At 34.6% G+C, this 24,914-nt stretch overlaps 1 protein-coding gene across 9 annotated transcripts; it reads left to right on the forward strand.

Annotated features, from left to right (window-relative positions):
- Window positions 1-5,018: 5,018 nt before the first annotated feature.
- LOC105421396 (uncharacterized) lies at window positions 5,019-23,515 on the forward strand. Of its 9 annotated transcripts, XR_016051242.1 has the most exons (7): window positions 5,078-5,617; window positions 10,542-10,628; window positions 10,851-10,925; window positions 11,580-11,691; window positions 20,179-20,923; window positions 21,662-22,474; window positions 22,582-23,515. XR_016051242.1 is itself a non-coding variant. In XM_088860814.1 (6 exons), the coding sequence occupies exons 4-6, from the start codon at window positions 11,633-11,635 to the stop codon at window positions 22,169-22,171; spliced, it is 1,314 nt and encodes a 437-aa protein (XP_088716940.1). In that variant the 5' UTR covers window positions 5,019-5,385; window positions 10,542-10,628; window positions 10,851-10,925; window positions 11,580-11,632; the 3' UTR covers window positions 22,172-22,534. The 9 variants fall into 9 exon arrangements, 8 of the variants coding, with proteins under 8 accessions (XP_088716940.1, XP_088716939.1, XP_088716946.1 ...); XM_088860814.1 differs by lacking the exon at window positions 22,582-23,515 and having other exon boundaries at window positions 5,019-5,385; window positions 21,662-22,534; XM_088860813.1 differs by lacking the exon at window positions 22,582-23,515 and having other exon boundaries at window positions 21,662-22,534.
- Window positions 23,516-24,914: the final 1,399 nt, after the last annotated feature.

Below are 24,914 nucleotides of genomic sequence, written 5' to 3' on the forward strand. Positions count from 1 at the left end.
TATAAAATATTGTTGATTTTTTTGATTAAATATATAATATGCTCCTCTAAGAGCATTTTAATTTATTACTTTATACACTAGTGTATGATGCAAGTCCACTTTTATCCACATACATATAGGATGTAGGATTAAATGCATCATAACTGCTACTTTTTACGGGAAAAGTTTATATAAGGTTGCAACTTAAAAATGTAGAATCACATATGTACCTAAAAAATCTATCGAAAAGGTGGTTTTAATATTGAAAACCCTCTAATTGATCATCTCAATATCGAGATGTATGAATATTTAAAAAAAAAAATGTTGAGTCCCAAAAATAGTGCATCTTGCAACAGATTCTAAACCGTCTATTTTTAAAATTTTCATATGTTTATAGATCTACTTGATTTTAACCATTTTTGGAATTTAAAATTTTCTAATTAGATGTGAAAATAGTTTTTAAGATAATCCTATGAATTTTTTACAACAAAATTATATGTTATGATAAAATTTGGAGGTGCGCCTTAATTGGATTGTTTAAGGTTGCAACCTTATAGAAACTGCACCCTTTTATAAAACAACCAATTTTTTATGCAAAAAGACAATATATATGTAGGTTCACAAAATATGAAAATCCGACGTCATCAGCTAAAAAATATGAAAAATTGCATAAAACCCCCAAAAATAGGATTTCTTGGCACTTTACCCGCACCCTACTTTTTCTTGACATATTTTCCTCAAAAATCAAATTTTATAGCAAATACTCCAATACAAAAAGTTTATTTTTTTTAACGAAAATACTCTTCCCATACATAATAAATTATTTTTAGATCCCAATAACAGAAAACGCAAGGCTGTGGTTGTATATCGTCGGACCCATCCATTCTGCCCAACTGAAATTGTACACTACCGAGCCGCTTATTCTATACATAATTTTCAATTTTGTCGGACCATAGCTCACAAATGCCGGACCGCTCATTAATCCAGAAACAAATGTTGGACCGCCTCTTCCAAACTTCAGACCGCCATGAGGAAGTGCCAGACCGCTATGGTGAAGTGCCAGGCTGTTCCAAATCAGTGACTTAAGCGTTGGACCGCCTCTTCCAAACGCCGGACTGCCATGGTGAAGTGTCGGACCACCATGGTCAATGTATGAGGTAAGGGACAGGTATTTTAGTCTCATTTTTTTTCCTTTTGTGGAGATATTTGCTAGGAAATATGATTTTGAAAAAAAAGTTGCTAAGAAAAGTTAAGTTGGGGGTAAATTGCATAAAAAGTCCATTTTAAGGAGTTTTATGCAATTTTCCCTAAAAATTACTCATGCACAAATAATATAGATAATGATAAAGGACAACATTGAGTGAGGGATGTCTGTAAAATGATAAAAACGACATAAATAATTGATAAAATACAACATTTCAGATAGGCAAAAATAAATGATAAGCAAAAGACTTATATATGCAAAATACATGCAAACTACAATACAAAATAAAAAATAAAAAATAAAAAAGGAAGAAAAGCCTCATTTATATAACAAATTATCTCTTTTCCATTGCAATAACATATTATATCTAAACTTAACCATTCCATTACATATTTGAACTTGATTTTATTAATCAATAATTTTATAGTCATTTACTGTTTTAATAAAATATTTCATAAAATTTGTAAATTATTTAAAAGTGCACCATATTGAAAAAAATTACAGTTCATAGCTAAACAATATATCAAATTTAAATTAAATTTTACATGATGTTGGTTCCAATTACTTGTTTTAAAAGCCATAAAATTGATATAGAATGATAAATTTTTGAAAAATAATTCATGTTTAAGAATAATTATTTCCAAATAGTTATTTAAAACAATAAATTTCTTATAAAAATATTTTAAACATGTCAAAATTTTAAAAGTTAATTAATAAGTGAGTTTAAATTTATAGCTATAAATTAAAACTTATAATTATCACTGCAAATTAAAATTTATAATTGAGCAAAATCATAAATAATAAACAAAATTATTTTAAATCATAAACTTTATTCATAAAAAATATTTTTTGTCATAAAAGGTATACATAAGACTACTCACATTTTTATTTATTTACTTGACACTTTGGTGATCAAATTAATATGTAAGTTTTTTTTAATATTAATTAACTATGTATGACTTCATAAGCATAATATCAACTTATCAATCAAGCTATAAGATTTTAGTTTTGAGCCACATAGAGTTAATATTTAAACTCATAATACAAGTTGAGCGTAAACATAACACATTGAGATGCTTTTAAGCAGCAGTTTACAAAAGCTCAATATAAAAAAAATGTTAAATAAAGATATAGGATGTATATTAGGTATTCATTGTTGGCAAATCCCAAATTTTCAAGTTACTACTTCAAAAGAAAAATGTTAATTTCTTAAATTTTAGTTTTTAAATATAATAGAGCTATTGTTCAAAGATAACACTTATACATGAATAATATCCATAGACAAAGTTAATTTTAAATAATAATTTAATAATAAAAAGTACACAATATTTGGTTTAAAATTGGTATACAACTTTTCTTTAATGTAACTAATCTCGACTAATAATTAGCACTATATTAGATATTTATTTTGAGAACTATAAATTTCTTATTTCAACAACTTTAAAATTAATTAATAGGTGAGTTTAAAATTATAACCATAAATTAAAGTTTATAATAAAGTAATATCATAAATAATAAATAAAATATATTTTTTAAAAAATATATTTTTAAATACAATTATTTATAAAAATCTAACATAAGTTGAAAATCATAATTAATAAATAAAAGTTAATTAAATAATCATACTTATTTTTAAATAAATCTATTTATAAAAATCTTACATAAGATGACTGACATTTTCATTTATTTACTTGACACTTTGGTGATTAAATAAATAGACAAGTTTCGATTAATCAAATACTAATTTTGAATATTAATCAACTATTTGTAATTTTATGGTGTAACTATTTATAATTTTCTCTTTTCCTTCCCACATAAAAGAATCTGCCTCCTCTCTCCATTACACAGCTAGGGTTTACTCCTCTTTTCCTTTCCAAAATTAGGGAAGCCCTTGAGAGTTATGATATCGATATTTATGATTCTAGGTACTTATGCCTATGCATAATATGAATATAGAGATTGCATATGAAATGGAACATTGGGAGAGCTCATTGTGGAATATATAATCAAATTGGGACTAAATTATGAATTTCAATGCAAAGCAAAGCAAATATCTTATGATCAGATGGATGTTTATTTGTATTAATATTGGTATTAGTATTATATGTGAATGACTAAAAAGTTTAATTAAAGTTAGACACCTAAACTCATGAGACACAAGCAGAATGGTCAGTACAACATAGTACCACTACAAAAATTGCATACTGCAATGCGTACTTAAGATTAATATAAAAAATCTTATGATTTTATTTAAGTTTGTACCATTATTATTATTAGTGTCATATATAAATGATTTAAAAGTTTAAACTTTTTAGAGGTGACACATAACTCATGATACCAGTTGAGAGGACAACTCAACACCACAAGCATACGAGCATGCTCTAAGCGGTAGTTATGTATGATTAATATAAAAATAACATATTTTAACAAAAGTCTTTCGATTTGTCTTAAAAGGGATTCAAATAGTGTATAAAATACATGTTCCTATTAATTAAATGTTAACTTTGTATCTTAATATCAACTTTATAAGCATAATATCAACTTATCACTCAAATTATACAATTTTTAGTTTTCAAGTTCCATTTGTTCTAGTCCAATATAAGTCACATGAGTTGTTTGTACATGTTCCTACAATTAAAAGTTTTTGCTATTATCTTTACCTAGGTATCTCTAGAGTCCCTAAGAATTGAAGCCTAAACTTGCAACACAATTTGAGCATGAAACAATATATTACTATCACAAATATAAGACATTATACTGAGTTAAATAATATTTTACTAAAGTGTGGTTTGCATTAAGGTTGGAGGCATAAACAATCAAAGTATGGTGCATTTCCAAACTTTGTCATGAGATATAATTTTGGTGTAAAAAATTCTTAGATTGATACAAAAATCTATTTTTACCTCTAAGTGTAAAATTTAAAACTCAAAAAATGATTCAAATCAAGCAGATCTATAAATACATGAAAATATTAAAAATATACAGTCCAAATAATGTGTTTCAAGATGGACTATTTTTAAGATTTGAAATATCTCAATATATATATATATATATGAAAAAGATGGGATTAGCCCACTAGCTCATATGAACATATGAGCCAAACGGCCCAGATTGAACCTGGGCCGATCTGACGATCACAAATGTTCGATAGTGCTTGAATTTTATTTTATTTTTTTATAGATCAAAATCACTTGAAATTTTAAGTGTGTGTTTTTTCATCAAGGCGCACCTAATAAAAATATATAAAAAATTATTTGTGAAAACAAAATGACCAAAATACCCCCTAAACATTTCAGGGGTATTTTGATCAATTTATTTCATATAAAAAACTTTTTTGATATTTTTTGAAGATTCATCTATTTTTTATGAACACATGCCTAAAATTTTAAATGAATCAGATTTGTAGAAAAAAGCTAAAATTCAAACACTACTAGATATCCATGATCGTCAGATCGGCCCAGATTCAATTTGGGACATTGGGCTTATCTGAGCTAGTGGGCTAATCCCATCTTTTCTCATATATATATATATATAGATGATTAATTAGATATTTTTTCAACATCAAAACAAGTTTTTTCAAAAGATTTTTGAGGTGCACTTTAATTAGACATTTTAAGTCTCAACTCTATATAAATTTTAGCTTTCATTTAAACTTAATAGAAAGATATATTTTTACTAAAGTATGGGGTTTTTAAAGTCTTATGATATCTATTAAAAGGAAAAGGTTTATATAAGGTGACAACCTTATACTGTATGAGTAAGGTGTACCTAAAAAGCCTACTAGAAAAAGATATTTTTATGCTATAAAACCTTAAAATCAATCATCCCGCATCTTGAGATTCATAGATATGAAAAACAAAGATTTTTAGTCATAAAAATAATACATCTTCTAATACATTATCTAGATGTCCATTTTCAAGATTTCCAAAAGTTTATAGAGACGTCCGATCATCATCATTTTTTAAACTTTAAAAAGTCCCGCACTCTATCGGAACTTATTTTTCCCCATTTTACTATTCCTTCGAGGAAAGCTGGGACCATAGATACTCCGGCGTGTCACTTTCGGAGAAAATTACAGACCATAAACGAAGGGGCTTGAAGCCCTCTAACCCTGAGAACACTCACCTGTCTCTCCCGTTTTTTATCTACGCCGCTGCTCCCCCATGCCCACCCTATCTCTCTCTATAAGCTCACTGCTCTAGGTATGAAATCTCTCTCCTTCTCTCCTGTGAGTCTCAAAGTAGAACTATGGCCCCATTTCTTTAGCTTCCACACCTCCATCAAACCTTGGTTTCTAGCTCTCAAATTGTTTCCAACACTAGGGTTTCGTTTCATGATGAGAGAAGAAACCAGTTAATTCTTATTGCTAATGGTGATGTGGGGTTTCGTTTCATGTTGATCGAGGGTTCAGTTTAGGTATACAGTTCAGAAAAGGTTTGTTGCCTTTCAATCATCAAACATTTTATTTCCGTTGATTTAACGGGGTTTCATGTTATTGTAAGAATTGGTCTCTTTTCTGTTTGGGTTTGTTTTGTATTTGTATGTCCGTCGCTTTGCTTCTGATTTTGTTGATTGTTGCAGAGATGTTTCCACAGTGTTATTTATGTATTTATTTATTTCGAATTAAAAAAATAGAATCTATTGAAGTTGCTCTGTTAAGTCCTGATTTTTGATCACTTGAAATTTAGTCTACAATTTTCTTCCTTTCTAATTTTCAGATTTCTGATTCATATTCCTACCTGGTGACTTGTTTATGTAGTGTCTTATGGGAAAGAAAACTTCAGCTCTGTGCTGGACACCTGGTTTATGATTACAAACCATTAATTCCGTTGGTTTTTTTTGGATATCTGTAAATTAGAACTATTTTCATTTCTTTAATGCTAAGTGTAAGAGGGAGCTTATACTTTTATGATTTGTGAACCCCAAAACTTACAAATAACAGTGAAGCTGACAAACAAAGTTTAGTTTATGAAGCTACTGTAATATTCATGTGAATTAGGATATGATGTGTCGAGGAATGTGTAGTTTGCTGAGGTTGAAAATCGATGCATTTCAATTTCAAAAAGAAAAATAACTTTTCCTAAATTTTTTTTGTGTCTTCCACTCTTAAGTTATATGGAGATGAGAACAAATTTCAATATGAACCGTACATTTTATATGAAATGCATTAGATGGATTATATAAAGAAAATATTACTCAAAATATGCATTTCACACGTCAAAATAGTGAAATACATAATGAATATTGAGATCTAGTTTCCAGCTTTACTAATGCCAAATAGGTGAAAATACTAGCACCACAATTTATCAAACAGGTTTCCCAGTTTTCAAGCTACCGATTTTCTCTTGCCTTCTAAATTCCAGGAAAGTCAGCAGCATTGATTTTTCCAGGAAAACTAGAGAGAAAGTTATCAAACACACCCTAATAGATTAGTTATCTATAGCGGAGCACTCTTCACCCAGCAGTCATCCATCAACAGCCCTTTTCTTTAATTGATTTATTACTGAAAGCGGCAAAAGGGGGTACGAATCGGCTAGGGCTAGGGGATTATAGTATAGTACTCATTTCAATCGTAGAGGCTGGTTAAGAAACAAAGCAGGTACAAATGGTCATTCCCTTCTGTATTGCTGTGGTGGGGAAGGTTCTCACGAGACGAAGGAAGGGATGACCCAACCAATGACATAATCACTTACGGAAGGAAAAGGATCTCCTAAATCCGTGGAAGGAGAGTTCTTGGCTTTTTAAGGAGGGTTGAACAAGACTGGAAGCAGAAAAAAACTCTCTCTCTCTCTCTCTCTCTCTCTCTCTCTCTCTCTCTCTCTCCCTCTCTCATTGGTTGCCCTTAGACCCTAACCCAAAAATTACTCTCTGTCATTGAGCACAAGCACTCTTCCTTCTTCCTTTGCTCCTATCTCTCTTCATCTCACCCAAAAAATACTTGCTCTCTATCTCTCTCTCAAAGCAAAATTTAGGATTTCCAGTATTTGCATTTTAACACCCTAGATAGATTTTTGGAAGCGGACAACTAAAGCGTAGCAAAGAGCCAACAAGGTAAGAATTTCTTTTTTCCTAGGATGAAAAAGGCAGCAAATTTGTTTCTCTGATTTTTTTTATTGATTTTAGTTTTTGGTTCTGGCATGGAAAAAGCATCGTCTTTTTTGTGTATATTTAGTATGATTCTTGTATGCCCTAATTTTATGGCTACTTGGGTTTTGATGGATAGTGGGATTGATGTTCTGGTTATTACCTCTGGTCTCGGTGGAAATGTTTCTGCTTTGATCTAGAGAGAGATCATGCTTTGGGTCTTCACAATGGTGATGTGTGCTCTAAACAGTTGAAGCCACTACTAATATCCGTTTTGCTTGATTTATGACAAGTTGGATGAATCTGTAACTTGTCCATGGACCTCAAGAATTTATTTGGTGCTGAAATTTGTGAGATTAAAAAAGTGATCATAATGTTGTTGATTTTGTATCAGCATCTAGCACCAAATATCAGCAAAAAAAATTCATTTTAAGGTTGTTTGTCCATCTGATTTTTGATCATGATCTGACCTGAGATGATTTTTTAATCCCTTGTGAGTTTATTTGAACAATTAGGAATCAGATTTGATGAAGATATTGATTAAACAAAGATCACATATGCTGCTGTTTTTGTAGCAGAGTGAAACCCTTGGTAATGAAATTCAACTGGATAGTTCAGACGAATGTTTGATGAATTCATTCACTTGTGATATAAAATCAGCTTGATAAAAGCATTGAATCAATTATTCATTGTTTAGATCATGAAGCTTATCATATAATAAGCTGATTTCTAGTTTGAGCAACATAGACATTGTGTTCTACATTGTTGATCAAATTTTGATCAAATTGCTTAGGAATCTTAAGAGATCTTTTCTAGATGATGTTTTAATTAAATTGCTTAGGAATCTTTAGAGATCTTTTCTAGATGATGCTTTGATCATATTATTGATTATGTAAGGAAGTACCTATGGTTGATCACTACTAATCATAGTTTTAAAAAGCGGACCGCCCAACGCCTAGGGGGTGATATTTTTCCCAAGAAATGACATTAAAAATGATATGATAAAGTATGAGAATTCCACCCTAGTAAATAAGTTCGAGGATAATTATAGGTAAAACTAACGGTAGGAATTTGTTGGAGAAATGTTTCTTCCAAGTGATCCAAATAGTAGAAATGTATCCTACAGGTTGCCTCCATATGCTGCCCAAACTCCAAACAGCAGAAATTTATTTTACAGGTGATACTTTTCCCAAGAAATATAGTTCACAAGGAATAGATTTTTCTAGACAATCTTTTTCCAGGGATCCAAACGAAGAGAAACCATAAAGACATAGAGATAATGTCCAAAAATATTTTCTATCTTTTCTTAGATTATCTCTATGCTCAACTAACATAGAGATAAAATTGGAACAATATAGATTATCTCTATGTTTCCATGGTCTCATAGTTTACTTGAAATGTAATCTGATTGAAAATAAAGCTTTTCTTTTTTTTTGGTGGGGGGGGGGTGCAACTATGGATTTTGCCTGTTTTTTTTGGATGCTTGCAAAAGCTTAGAAGATCTTGACTTGCTCAAGGTCAAACTAAGGTACTATCTCTTTGCATATCATATTGGCCACTTCTTTAGTGTTTTCTTGAGTATGATTTATTACTTTCTGGAAACTTTTAACCAATGATAAATTTCTAAATGGTTTCACTGGTAAAAAATATGTTATTTCAACTCTCTCAAGCTCTCTTGTTATGGCTCCCTTTGTAATTCTCTCTATAATTTTTGAAGATTGGTGACTAGGAAATGGCTTTGATTTATGTTAATATTTATAGGTTTCATTGATTTAGGTTTCAAGGAGTAAATAAATTATGCTTTTTTGGGTTTTGTTTACTGCATTTTTTGTGGTTTGTGGTGTTAAGGATGCTTGTGGCAATTGTGAAGAGTTGTGTAAATCTTTGGTGGAGTTCGTTGCAATCTTATTTGTTAGATTGTTTGACATATGTTATATTGTATTTAAGTTTAGTTGGGATAACACTGAGATGATGATGATGATGTTGTATTTAAAAGATAGGAGGGATGGGGTGGGGTGGGGTGGGTTGAGGGAGGGGGGGGGGGGTTAAGGATGCTTACAGAGAGAATGAGCGTGTGGGAACTAAAAAGTTTAAGGGCTTCAAGGCTTGGTAATTGTATGTAATTAAGGTATTTGAAAAGGATAATTTTGGAAAAAAATATTGAAGATATAGGAGGGGAGCAATAACAGGGGCTTGGTCAATTGCAGTTTTTAAGATCCGGTGATTTATAATTTGGATCGCTAATTTATATGAGAATCGGTCATGAATAATAGGGGCTTGGTCAATTGCAGCTTCTAAGATCCTGTGATTTCTAATCTGAATCGCTAATTTAGATGAGAATCGGTTAGGAATGAACTGGTTTTGAGATGGTATGGGTTCCACTCCAGCTCCTCTTAAAACCATCCTTTTTATATATATATATATATATATATATATATATATATATATATATATATATATATAGATATATATATATATATATATATATTAATCTTGTTTAACATTTTTAGGTTCCCTCTTTATCCTTGTCTATTAACTTCTATTTTAAATTTAATTTATTAATAAATTTTAAATTTTTTTTAGATCACCAATTCGGATTTATTCAAATCCAATCCAAATCTTTGATCTAGCAATCCGACACTAGTGAACAACCCGCCCCAGTAATCCAAGTTTTGGAACACCAGTCGAATGTTTAACAGCAATGAACTGCGTACCTGTGAGGTTGCTCACGGAAGTTGTGTATTTAGGAGGGGTTTACAAGATAATTCCACTAGGAAAAAAAGGCAAAAAGGCTTGGGGATCCACCTCTTCAAAGCCCTCACTCTCTCTAAAACCCCCTCGCCTGTCTCCACCTCCTCCATACCCTGTGTACTGCAACTATCTCCAGATCACCATAAATTGCAATCGGCTCCACCATTAATGGCCACTCCAAAACCCTAAAATTAAACTATGCACCACTGGTGTGCCCCAGCTGCCCCAGCTGCCTTCCTTGGAGCCAGGGCTGAGGTATGCCTTTCATCTCTCAGATTATTCCCTAACCCAAATCCACCTCCATGGCTTGCAGCAAATCAATTGGTGCACAGGCTCCTTGGAACCCTCCCAATGCATCTGGTTTTGGAGCATTTTCAGTTGAATTAGTGGTTTTTCAATGCTCTTGGCTACAATAAATTCTCTCTTTAATTTTTCAAAAATTTGATCTCCATTTGACTTGCTTTTAGATGTAGTGATTCACTGTTCTTGTATCTTGGCCTGAGAAATACCATTTTCATTGCAGGATAGAGATTGGGGTTGAAATTTATCCTTTTGGTCGTATGGCTGGTTCACACAAGGCTTCCTTACTGGGGTTTGAGAAAGAGAAATAGTAAATATGGCATTTATTTCTCTCTGGTTATTATTTATTTTGTTTCAAAACATTGGCAGTTTCTTTATTACCTTTGTGAAAAAATGCTACTCTCTTAATTATTTTCTCTCTCTAAATCTGCAAATGTGAGAATAGCTAGATTGTCAACAACTACCAAAATGTTTCTATACAAGATATAATGGACAAAGTAATGTATTGAACATATAATTAATTGTCATCCAGGCAGGCCCTTAGTTTCTGATGCGGTGGGACCCAAATGTTGCTGTTCTTTGTGTATGGATTCCTGAAATTTCAAAGGTATTGAAATGGATGCATCTTTTATTTTTAGTTGTTTCTTCTACTTCTAGTTTTTGGATCTATAATCAGATAGGATTCCTCATTTTCTTAAATTGTAAAAAGAAAAAGAAAAATTGACCTTATCAAGAATCTGTGACGGTTGATTTCTAAGCCTTTAAAAACTTCATTTCTATGAATTTCAGGATCTTTTCATGTTTGTCATTCTGGATTGATTTTTTTTTTTTTTTTGGTTCTCTCTCTCATTTATTTGACAACTTCAACTTGGCAAAATTATATTTTGCATTTATAAAAGAAATTCGAATGTTATGGCCAGCTTTGATAGTAGTCAAACCACACATCCATTCCCTATGCTATAACTGTTTGATATTATGTGTTATCTGATTTTGATTGTTCAATTTAAAACAAAATTCCTGTTTTTTTTAATTGAAGTTTAACCATGGACAGTCATGGCTTCAAGCATATTCTTTGTTATCGTCATTTTTGTTGTTATTATGGTCTCTTTCCTTAAGCTCTGTGTATTTAGATAAATCTCAGGGATTTTGATTCAAGTTCTACATGGTTTAGATTCTAGGGCTTTATTTTACTATCACCTCATGTAGTTGGCTTCTTCGTCTTTTTTTTTTTTATTTTTTTTTTATTTTTTTATGATAATAGGATTGAAAGGACTATGCCTTTAGCTCAACAAGAAATTATTGGGCGCATTCCATATGAAACCCAGCCATACAATTTACCTCTCTTTGCAGACATTGCACCCTCAACGTTTTAGGTACTGTATTTTTATTGCTTCTCCGTGCTTCTACAACTGCATTTTTATTTGGTGGAAACAGTGACAACTCTGGGACTATTAAAAACTAGGTTACTTTGGTGTAATCAAATTTGCTTGCTTAGTGTAAAAGTGGGTATGATAATGGAATACGATTAGCGTAATTTGGGTCGTGCATTGTTTTCTATTCATTTTTTTTTTGTTGCTAACTGTTTTCATTGGTTATGCAATTCAATATTAATGTTCTGAAGAAGATGTTGGTTCTGTTGCACAGAAAAAACTTGTATGGTTATAGGAGGAAGAGATGATTGTGAAAAGTTCCCCATAATCAATAAAGAAATGACGCTGGTACTTGTATAATAATGACAAAATACCAACATAACACATCATGACATAAACTGAGGACACAAATCTTTTACAGTCCCAAGAAAGTTGATCCTAGATTGACATCTTGGATGACATAATTTGATGCCTGCCTCTGGCTATTAACTTCGTGGAAACATCTGCTACCAAGAAGACATGCAAACATTTTGAGGGTCTGTCATAATATAGCCCTTTATATCAATGCGACGATAATCTATGTCTATGCATCTTGTTCTTGCATGGAACACTGGTTTAGCAGGATTGGATATTGCAGATTTATTGTCATAACATAAAGGAAATATGGACAAGAAATCCAATTTTTTTAGTGTGACCATTTGAACTCGGTAGTGATCCATTGTTCCATACTCCACCTTGATGATAAATTGTATGGCGATACATAGCTTCTTAGAACTCTAAAAGAAATTATACTAGGCTTAGCATAGAGGCAAATAACCTGTGATAGGATATTATCAGGTGAGCTAGCCTTAACTCCCTTAGTTTTAGGGAACTCCTACTCTTTTTTGATGAATTTAGGGAAACCCACTTCAGTTGCCCATTTACATTTGGGAAATGCTTTTCCATGTTTAGAGAACTGAACATATTAGGTAGTCTAATCCCCTCCTCTTAGGAAACTGCTCCCTTCCTCTCGGAATATCTCTCTAACTAAGACTGCAAAAATAAATTTTTTTTATTTGAAGCAATAATACTTAATGAAAAGAATATAAAAACAATTATTGCATTCCTCTTTTCTGGGGTGGGACACACTTCTGATAAAGATGAAAAGAAGGGGGCTGTCACCCTCATCCCTCCCTGCCTTTGTTGACCTTAGATAATTAATAGGTAGTCAAAGAAAAATAAAAAGTAATAAAAATTATTTTGTTAAATGTGGCGACATAACACATCATGCGGCCACATAATGCGTTACCTGGAGCACATCACTCTAGGGCCGCATATGCAGAAGATTGTGATGTGACAGCATATGTGTCGCATCATATCTTGAGTGATGTGCCTCCATATGCACCCACTGCTTGTGGGTGGAAATATGCAAACAAGCATGGCCAAAAGTGTCATTTTCCTCCGAAAAGAAGGAAAAGGCTATAAGGCTTTATATTCCCCCCAAAAGCACCTTAGAACCAGGAGTTATATGGTTTTAAGGTAATTAAAAACTAGACATTCAAACTCCACCTTGGCCGTTCCTGCCGATCAATGTCGGTCCCAAGCTTGGGTAAAGGAGGAGAGTTGTGTTAGGTAGGTAGGCAATATAAAACTTTGTTGTAACTTTCTATGAATCTTGAAGCTACGTTATTTGTTCATGTTGAGGCACCTTGTAAGCGACGTGTTGTACCAACACTCGTGTACAATGAGAAATAAGCACGGGTTAGCTAGGACGTTCCCTAGAAACGGCTAGCGACAGCGTCGCCCTATTGCAATGTAAAATAGGCAAGGGTTCCTACGATATTATGGATGAGTGCGGGTTAAAAAGTTAGTCCAAGAGAATAGGATTCGTCTAGTCACATGGAATACCAAGGTGTTAACATGTAAAAATATGGGGTTAGTGGATACAATGTGATGAAGGAGAGTAAACATAGCTTGCCTACAGGAAACTAAGTGAAAAAGAGAAAGCTAAGGATATTGATGGGTATAAAATTTGGTATACAGGAAAAAACAACAATAGAAATGGCATAGGTATAATAGTAGATAAGGATTTAATGAATAAAATAGTTATTGTCAAGATTAGGTGATGGGCTTCTATTAGTTAAACTTGTGTTATGGGAGGAAATAGTTAATGTAATTAGTGCTTATAGTCCACAAGTAGGACTAGAGGACATAATTAAGAGACAATTTTAGGAGGATATGGATGGATAAGACATATCAAATGGAGAGAGGACTTTTTTAAGAATGGATTTAAATGGTTATGTAGGGAGGGATAGTAGAAAATATGAAGGGGTATAAGGGGGATATGGTTTTGGGAAAGGAAATGAGATGGGTAAGGTTATTCTAGATTTTGCTATTTCCTACGACCTAGCAATAGTAAACACCTACTTTAAAAAGCGACATGAACGTTTAATTACTTATAAAAGTGGACAATATGAAGCCAGATAAACTACTTCCTAGTTAAGAAGGTAGATCAACCATCATGTAAAGACTGTAAAGTTATGAGGAGAGAGTTTGACCGCGCAACATATGCTTGTGGTTATGGATGCCTCTATGTCCTTGGCTTTGGATGTGGGAGTTGCATATGCACATGAAGAATATGACTTGTCCCAGTGAGAGTTGAGAGTTTAAGAGACTTGGGTGCCTTGACCATTGTTGTCTTTTTTATTCTATATATTAAAAAATTTCATCTTTGCCTCTTTGGAGTTTAAAGTTTAAAGCTTGGATGTTTATGTAACATGTATCTCAAGATACAGTGAACTGTGAAGTACTTTTGGTCATTAGCTGCCATTTCATAACTACTTGGGAAATTGGATTTTATTTCTGTTTAATTTAGTGAATGAGATGGGGTCGAAGATGGATTACTTTATCTTACATTGAATTGTATTATATACTATTGGAGATTAGGGACAACAAACTCTGTTGCTCTTTATCAGGATATCAGAAGACACTATTATATTCTTATAAAATTATTACTTTAAAATACATTCACACATCGGAGGTGATACTCCCGCATAGAGACCACATCGAGCTACAACACTGCACTGGACCCTTGACCTCATTTAGACGGCATCCCTCATTTTTAAAACACTGATAAAAATATGAGTGTAAAAATTATTTTATGTAAAGGATGGGGTGATTTATCCTTAAACAATTTTCCAAAGTATGATAAAGGGATGATTACAAAGAAGTAATTACGAGAGGCTTCGCAATAGAAATTATTCCTCACTATTCGAATACTTTCTGGAAAGTAATCATTTTTTGTAAAACAAATTATGTTCTCCATTTACCTACATGTACATATATGTCATATATTTCTACGTGGTTTATGCATGTGCGTGTATAGAATTATAAAAACACGCACGCACACACACACTGTAGAACCATTCCCTTGGTGCTCTCAACCGTGAACCTCCTCAAAATGGTTTTCTCTTACCCCCTTCTTACCCCCTTCCTGCTACCCCTTTTTACTTCCTCTTTGGTGCTCTCAACCGTGAACCTCCTCAAAATGGTTTTCTCTTACCCCCTTCCTGCTACCCCTTTTACTTCCTCTCTTCCTTCATTCAACAAAGGAATGACCTCAATTGATATCAATGTAGGCATGTTGGACGATGCAAGCGTAGAGAGGGCCCTATCAGTAGTTCCCTTGAGGTAGCAACATGCAAAGCATACACTTGACCAAGGTTCATAAAAATGGCTCAGGACCGAACTCGGTCCTTGGCCAATCCAATCTACCGAGTTTGGGTTGACTTGCTTGAGTTTCCCCCAAATTACCCAAGAAGCGTGGAAATTCCTGAACATTTATGAAAAATCTGAAAAACTAGAAAAATTGAAAAAAATTTGTAACAAATATAAAAAAAAATATACATCATTGAAAATGATTATTTGAATCAGTAAAAAATAAATCAACTATATGAATTTAAATTGGAAAAAATTGAAATATACCCAAAACATCGAGGCAGATCCTCCAGTCTTTGGGCTCAGTTGGAATTGATGCTCCAATATTTGTCAAAGCGTCCTCAAACACCCCAAATCAAAATCTCCAAATATATGGACTCAAGTTCAGATATCATTGGTCCGAGCTCTCACAATTTCAGGTGAATAATAAATCAGAAATTAAAATATCACAAATTTCAGATTTTTTGTGAGAAACAAGCCTCTGATTGGATGAGGAACCCAAACACGAGAACAATTTTTATCAAAGATTGAGCAACACTCGCAAAAAAAATGTAATTTTTCTGAAATTAGGCAAAACCTTGTTCAATTTATTTGACATCTCATGTTTAGTGGGTAGATCGTACTGGTGTGTTTTTGGACCAAAATGACGAGAAAAGCGGAGCGGATTTCCTTTGCCCTTTATATTTCAAACCAACGTCAAACTTGGGCAAGTTTTTGATGAACTATTCTCATGGTGCTCTCAACCTCGAACCTCTTCAAAATGGTTGTTCTCCTACGCCCCTTCCTGCTTCCCCTTTTGCTCCCTCTCTTCCTTCATTCAACAAGTAATGAGCTCAATTGGTATCAATGTGGGCATGTTGTACAATGCAAGTGTAGAGAAGGCCATTTTACTAGTTCCCTTGAGGTAACAACATGCAAAGCATACTCTTAGCCAAGGTTTAAAAAAATGGCTATGGATCGAACTCGTCCCCTGGCCTATGTAAACTACCGAGACTGAGTTGACTCGCTTGAGTTTCTCCCAAATTGCCCACGAATCCTATAAACTCTTGAAAATTTAAGAAAAATCTGTAAAACTAGAAAAATTGAAAACCATTTGTAAAAAATAGAAAAAGAATATTCATCGTGGAAAATGATATGAATTTTAATTGAATCAGTCAAAAATAAACAACAATATGAATTTAAATTGGAAAAAAATTAAAATATTCCCAAAATTTCGAGGCAGATCCTCCAATCTTTAGGCTTGGTCGGAATCGATGCCTCCAATATTTGTCAAAGCGCCTACAAACACCCCAAATCAAAACCTCCAAACTCGATATGGACTCAATTTCAGATCTCGTTGATCCGAGCTCTCACAATTTTGGGTGAATAATAAATCAGAAATTAAATATCACAAATTTCAGATTTTTTGTTAGAAACAAGCCTCTGATTCCATGAGGAACCCAAAAAAAGGCTTATAGAACAACTTTTATCAAAGATTGAGCCACAATCGCGCTGAAAATGTAATTTTCTGAAATTAGGCAAAACTCTGGTCAATTCATTTGATATATCATATCCATCAAATTTGATATTTTTTTGCTCAAAGCCAATCTGTCAAGTGGATAGATCATACAGGTGTGTTTTTGTAGACAAATGACCAGAAAAGTGAGGCGGATTTCCTTCCCCCCTTTATATTTCAAACCAGTGTCAAACTTGGGCAAGTTTCATGAGTCTCTGACTCCACCTAAAACTCGAGCAAGTTTCGCAATACTTGGGTGAGTTGCTAGTCTGACTCACCCGAGCACTTTGGTAGTTTTATACCCTCCTACTTGGCTGAGTTTTCCAAACACTGTTTTTGGCTATCATTATATATGGTCATTTAAGCTTGTTCAAGTACTGGGTGGCATATTTTCTAGAGAAGGTGAGGTTTGGGCGTGTGAAAATTTGGGAGTAGCAAAGTTCCTATAGTTGAGCATATGAAAGTTCTCTCAAGAATATTGGGCTTATGAAACTTTTGAAGAAAACTAATAACATATTTATGTTTTGTGAGGTACATGCCCTCTGCTGTGCTAGTGATTTTTATTCGTAAAAAATTTGATTGGACCAAGAATCGTTGTTTCACAAGTGCATTTAGTTCAGCCTTGAATGTGATCAGTGAGCCATTTTTTGTTGATATTGGCCCTACATACTCGTAATGCTATCTTAACTAAAAAGAAGTGAACCCCAAACAACAATAGCATTAAGATAACATTAATAAGCAGTGTTGTATCCAATAATCTTAAAGAGCCAACCCCAATGAATTGGGAAAAGGCTATGATGATGATGATATCCAATAATCTTAAAGCACGAGATGGCAAAGAAAAATGGATAATTTTCTTATGGCACCATTTGGTTGTATCGCAGATCTGTCTGTCTGAATGTATCCTTAAGGACTTTGGCAGCATCACGATAGGGAAAAAAAACAAAAACTTTCTATCTTCTGGAATCAATAGTATATCAGAAACTGCCTTAGGTAACATTCTAGATTACATAAAGAAAAGAAAAGAAATGTTGCAGCTAACAGAAAAATGATTGCCATAAAGAGGGTTTCAATTTGAATGTTCACAACTCTCTGCAGTTCCTTACAAGCTAGTGCCAAATTCATGGAAAAGCGCTCGTTCTCTTTCTCTTTCTTTCCCACTGTGGACCTCTTCATTCCTCTCACTAGCAACCTTCACTGAAAACATATCTTTCTCTCTCTTATCTTGTGAACTTCACTAGTAAGTTAAAAGAGGCGTTACATACATGATTTTTATTATGGGGTTATTAGATTATATAATTTGGACAATGAAAAAGTTAAAGAGGGGATTAAATGTCATTTTTGTTTATCTCGAGGGGTTCGATGGGCTTTTTATGGGACCAAGGGGTTTTTTGGGATAATAATTTTAGAGAGGGGGCTATACGTCTTTTTCCCTAAGTTAGTTTGAGCTAATGGTTATAGTCTACGCATTCTAACAAATGAGATGTGATTTCACATTCAGGAGTTATTAGATGTTAAAAGGCATAAAAGCCATTCAAATGTGCGTACCAAGTGTTTGGCGTATTAGGAGGATTATTGTCGAATCACAAAATTACACAGAAGATATTATTAAACGTTAAAAGGCATAAAAGCCACTCAAATGCTTGGAGCTAGAGTTCTGAGATTTAAGAGGAATATTGTCAATCACGAAATTGCACAAAATATTTTTATTTGTAATTTCTATATGTGATTTTCTTTTTGAAGAAAGTTTCTTCCTGTAATTACTTTCTGCAAAACTTCAGGTCTTAAGATTTGTAAATTTTCCACCCAACATTACATTTGATGAGTGAGACGGACTCCATTGCAGTAAGAGTTTCAATGCAACAAGGTGACCCAACAAAAAAAAATACATTGAAGCTCTATCGCAGTTTTGGTTGCAATTGTTGGAGAAATCATGCCTTGGCAGAGATTACGTTTCATTAGTGAGACAGTTAGACTCCATAGTAGTAGAGTTTCAAAGCATTATTGGAGATCCTATCAGATTTTTTGATACAATTATTGGAGAAACTACACCTTGGTGGAGAGGGAGGGAGAGAGAGAGGGAACCCAATCCACTTAGTTTGAGATTGGATGTTTGATGCGTTTGGTGCTTCAGTGTAGAGTTGGGTTTAAAAATTCAAATGTAAATCACTGAATCAGTGACAACCAAAGAGTGAATCTACTCATCTGAGGTTTTCAATTTTGTAAGGAACTTGGTGAGTATTCGAATTTTGGATAGCATTCTTTCATGCCAACTAATGCCAACTACAGGATTTTTAGCTTGGAGCTGACGTAAATAGGGTAACACATACTACCACAAAACCCACATGTGATAGTATTGAACTTGAGTGTACACAATAAAAATGAGTTCAATTGTCTCAGATGAATTGTAAGATCTGGTTTATATACAATATGGTTTTCTGTATGCTTACATTTTATGTTCATTTCATTTTAGAATTGACTAGTATGTTTTATTATTCTCATGTTTGAATTTTTCTAATAGTTTCTCTCTCTTTCACCCTGTCATTTGCTTACTGCTATTCTTTTTCATTACTTGCTATCTTCTTTGTATCATCGCTTCGGGGCAGGGGGGGGGGGGGGGTTCTCGTGTTTTTTGGGGGTGGGTGGGTGACATGCTACTGGTTTTAAAGCTGAAATGAGACCACTGATTCTTTAGATTTATAAAACTGCCACTGGATTTGGAAGAGAGGTAGCTCTGAGGTTCTGAAGTGTATTATGAGTGTGGCCTATCATCTGAAAAGAGCTTTAGAGCTCTCTCTCTCTCTCTCTCTCTCCAACAAAAATGAGGGCCGTTTGTATCCTACCCGTGTCACCACAGAACTCAAATGCGCAATGGATAAAGCTGCACTTTCAGAAATCTGTATTTCTGTTGTGTACATGTGCGGGGTGTGTGTGTGTGTGTATGTGACTTTGACTCTTTGAGAGAGAGAGAGAGAGAGAGAGAGAGAGAGAGAGGGGGATCTACATACCTCCATAACTTTTGGCATTACTCCAAATTTTGATCCTTTAGAGTGGGGAAGAGAGGAGAGGGAGAGAGAGAGAGAGAGGACGGGAGGGAGGGATGACCATACCTCCATAACTCGTGGCATGATTCCAAATTTTGATCCAGAGAGAGAGAGAGAGAGTTCACTTTACCTCCATAACTGGTGGTATTACTCCAAGTTTTGAAAATCCTTCAAAACCAGTAGCATTCGACTATCATTCCCGCACCCCACTCCACCGAAAACTCACACACCCATTCTCTCTTTCCCTCCTTTCAGCAATCAGTGCCTCCACATTCACCAGGAGAATCACCACCACGGAGATTATCATAAGCAGCATAATTGCAACAACCAAGACTGGCATAACCATTACCATTACCACCACCAAGATTACTATCACCCTGATTGCCAACACCAAGACTACCATAACCATCACAATTATCATAACCATGATTATCATCACCATCACAATTACAAACACAAAGATTACCATTTGAATTACCACTACCAAAATTACCATCACCCCTGCCACCATGATTGCTACCACCACTACCCTAACACTGTCCTGAATTCGCACTACCCTAACACTGTGTCAAATCCACATCCAAACTCCACGCTCTCTGGCTTCCAATCCACTCGCATAACCCAACTATATCAAACCCAACACCCTCTTGGCCCATCCACCAGAAGTCCATGGGCTCGCACTACTCTCTTCCCTGTCAGGACCCAAGCCCAATCCCGCCACTTTCGCCACTCCCCGAAACTTCTTTCTCCAGCTGTGCAAGCTGTCCTCCAATCTCGTGGCCTTCAACACCCCTTCAAAGATTGGCACCACCTCCGCTTCTCCAAGCTCACTGCCTCGACCTTTGCATTTGCTGTTGGCTTTTGGCCTCGACGCCGTGTCCAGCTGTGGCTCGAGAAGCTAGGGTTCATACACCCCTTCTCAGGAAATCTTGCCACTTGCTGGTCTAACATTCAAGAACATGTTGCGCTCGAACGTTATCAGCTTATCACTGGTAACCAGGTATTGTAATCCTCGAAAACTCTGAAAAATACCAGTGTTGTAACTTGTAACAATTGTAGCAGTCTCTGCCCGCCATGTTGTGTGGTTAAATGGTTGAGCTGTATAAAATGCCTTCGATGAAAAAATGATGGCCTTTTTACTCATAAAAGAAAGGGTTTGTATTTAGTGATCTTTCACTACAGTAAAATGCATCATATGGTTTGTTTGTCACGGGAACAGATGGTTGAGGTGATGGTTTCTGCCAAAGGACCTTGAGATGAGGAATCATTCATGTCAATTGTCTCTTTTTATAGAATGGACAGTTGATGCGGCATGCATAAAATGCATTGCATAATTGTGCTTAGCATTTAATTTACAGGCACATTTGGCCCCTCAGCCTTCTAGTTTCCTACCCACTGCTTTTAATCCTGTGCATTTGGAACATTTGTGGCAATACTGAACACAACGATTGCTTTGACCACAACAGCATTGGGTGGATTATTAGAATACTGAGTGACCAAAACTGCTCCCTTAGATGCATGGTTGTTTTCTTACAGGCTGATTGCCAGTATAATGGACGCCAAATTAAAAGATAAGACCTATTATGCCGTTACATCTGTTACTTTTGAAATAATGTATGTTATCCATTACTTTTGAATTTCCCTGTCTTTATGTGTTTATACCCCCTGTCATATCCTTAGGACCTTGACAACTGTTTCTATTATTGTGGTTTAACTGATCTTTGAACCTTGAATCCAGGTCTCCTTTGTGGGCTTTGAGCGGGCCCATGACCCCTCTGAGGACTGGCTTGGTGCCTCTCCTGATGGGCTCGTGGGCCAGGTGGCCCAACTATCTGGTGGGGGCGTTCTTGAAATCAAGTGTCCTTTCTTCAGTGGCAAGCTTGAGCATGCAGGCCCATGGTTTCGGGTGCCCATGTGCTATGTCCCTCAAGCTCAAGGGCTGTTGGAGATCGTAGATAGAGAATGGATGGATTTTTATGTTTGGACCCCAAATGGAAGCAGCTTGTTTAGGGTTTGGAGGGACAGAGAGTATTGGGCCTTGTTAAAGGGTGCTTTGGCTGACTTTTGGTGGAAGCATGTGATACCGGCCCGGGAGATGTGTGAGAAGGAGGGGAGTGCTGAGGATGTGAGGGCATTAAGGCCTGCCTCGAGGCACGAGTTATGCGATCTGATTGTGGCAGCAAGTACAAAGCTCTCATGGGAGGCAAAGCTGCTGGTGAGGGAGATACATGGGAAGTTGAGGTGCTAGAGAGAGAGAGAGAGAGAGAGAGAGAGAGAGAGAGGTGGTAGTGAAGGAATAATTCAGGTTGTTTGCAAATTCAGATAGAGTGAGAAAGGATTTTTTTTTGGGTGTGTGTGTTCTTTAGAGTTGTGGGGATGAAGGGATGAGGACTTTGAAAATGTGACCTAGGTATAGAGACAGGTGGCCATGAAGGAATGGAGCCCTTCTGCCATTTTCTAGAGAGTTGGGGGCACCGTCCTCAGAAATATTTTGGTTCTTTACTAGAGAGAGAGAGAGAGAGGATTAATAGAAGTATGCAAGCTAATTGCTGTAAGTTTATCAAACTCATTTTTTTTATTTCATTAATCACAAGAATAGGGGAAGTGTTTATGTGCTTGGTCTTCTTGGTGTGAAGTGAGTTTAGATGCATTGTGCAGGTTAGGATGTTAGATAACCGATGGTTACCAGGTCCTTGTGCATCAATTACTGGCAATGCGTGCGTTGAAGCCTTTGTTGCATGGTGGTTGAAAGTTTTGAAATCCAACCAGAAAGCGAACAGAGATGAGAGCACATATAATGTGCTCCCCATGGAGCAAATTGGATCCAATTGAAAAATAAAGAATTTATTTGGGGTTTTATTATTATTATTTTATTTTATCATTTTGGCAAAGATTGGAAAGTGTTTGGCCTTAATAAATATTTATTTTTATATTTTCCCTTTTTCTTTTGGATTATTTTAAAAATATATCCAGTTAAAAGTTGATTTTTTAAAATCTAATTTTTTTTTTACTTAATTTTACTCTAAACATACATTTCCTTTTTCTATTGTTTTTTTTTATAATTTTTTGACCTTTTCTAACACTGCTCCCACCGGAGTGAAGCATGCGCTCCCTCCCAAGAAACATCACTTTGATTCAGGAAGCCATTTTTTACTTTGGTTTGATTTCACTTATCAAGGCAAATGCTGCTCACTTCGGTCTCCGGGCTGTCTTAGCCAAATTGTGATCAGCAAATGCGATTGTATTCAACGAGCTTTTGAATGGATAATTCCAACAGAGCCTCTTCCCGCGGGCCCAATGATCTGTTGGGTTCCTTTGCACACTTCCGGTGGAAGAATGACATGATCGATCAGTAACGTCGTTTTTGATAAGTATCTGTAAAGGCGTAAAGCCATGACTTCATACCAGCCAGTGATTTCAAAATGGTTTGGGAGGTTCGATCGATTCCTGAATCGATTTGGATTGTCGATCCAGCCAAATAGGACTTATTATCCAGTGTGAGAATCGATCCTTCATTAAATATGTATAATGATTTTAAATTTAAAAATATTAATAATAAATAAAATAGATAGGAGCTGAATGATTGGGCTAATCTGGATCGCCTTATTTTTTGATCAAATTGGACCAATCTATCAAAAAATGAGTTTTAAGTACTGTTAAAGATAATGGATTGGTACGGTAAAGGAGTTTAAATAGTATTTGATGTAATGGATTAGTAGGAGTGGATTGTTCACCCACCAATCCCGCGTTAGATTACCAGATCGCCAATCTTGGTCAATGATGATTTGGGAAAATATTTTTGAAAAAAACAAAATGAGAAAGAATTTTGATGTTTGTCCGCAATGGATTTGATTCCCATTTATTCCTGATTTGGATAGAGTGATGATTACTTTTGAATCACTTTCGAGACCCAGGTTGCTGGCTCAATCACCGCCTTGACATCTTTTGTTCACCGATCCAGCTAATATTTGACTAATTATTTAGTATGGGACTTGGTCCAAAAATAAATAAATTATTTTTTAGTTTTTTTTTTTTTTTAAAAAAGGAAAAAAAAAGTGTGTACCAAGTACATTGGCTGATCCAAATCACCCAGTTCCCTAGCTGATCACTCCTAATAGAGAATTGGGCAAGTACCTATAGAACGTATGGACTACTAGATCTGTCAATGAACGAGGTCGGGCCCTATTAATTCCTGATTTGGATAAGTGATTTTCAAATCGGATCGCCATTTTTCAATGATTGCTTTATACAGTCACACCTCAAACTAAATTGGACATCACAATTTTGGCTTTAAAAAGAATTGTAAACTGATCATCTCTACCTTGATAACCATGAAGAAGAAAGATTTCAAGCCTTAAAATGAGTTGCATTCTAAACAATTTTTTAAAGAGCAATTATTTCAAATGTTCACAAAACCAATTTGATTTGTATCATTTTTGGAACTTCAAATTCTCCAACTACGAAAAAAAATACATTTGCAAACAATCACGAATTTCTTTGATGGTAAATTTATGAATTTTCATACCTCCAACCATGTGTGATCATAATTGATGTGTCTTTTGATCTATTAGAAATTTGATCAAGATAATGATGAGCTCTTAAACTAAATAAGAAAATTGAGTGAAATATAAAAGGGCAAATTTTCTATATGCCACCATTCACCTGTAGAATATCTATTATTCACGTTTCCCAATTATCCAATTTAAACGTACAGCTTCAAAATAAGAGAAAAAGCTAGCCTTTTTTTATAGTTTAAAATATACATTCTCAACTATCATATCTTGATTAAACAATTGAGTGAGTGTTTCAATATTTTAATTTTATTATTTTTCTGTGCGTTACATTGAGTTAAGCATCTATACTTCTCACCATCATGTATTTGTGAAAAACATTACAAAGACCTTAACAAAAAAAAAATGACTATAATATCCTAAAATTTGTAAGGGTATTTTGTCATTTTTTTTTTATCAATTTTTTTTTTTATGTTTCAT

This window comes from Amborella trichopoda, chromosome 3, assembly GCF_054954075.1.
Source record: "Amborella trichopoda isolate Santa Cruz 75 chromosome 3, AtrichopodaSantaCruz75HAP2 v2.0, whole genome shotgun sequence".
Classification (NCBI taxonomy): Eukaryota; Viridiplantae; Streptophyta; class Magnoliopsida; order Amborellales; family Amborellaceae; genus Amborella; species Amborella trichopoda.

Coding starts and splice junctions, on each gene's coding strand:
- LOC105421396 (XM_088860814.1), top strand. CDS start 11,633: ATGAAACCCAGCCATACAATTTACCTCTCTTTGCAGACATTGCACCCT. Junction 11,692..20,178: donor TTGCACCCTCAACGTTTTAG/GTACTGTATTTT, acceptor CCCTCCTTTCAG/CAATCAGTGCCTCCACATTC. Junction 20,924..21,661: donor AGCTTATCACTGGTAACCAG/GTATTGTAATCC, acceptor CCTTGAATCCAG/GTCTCCTTTGTGGGCTTTGA.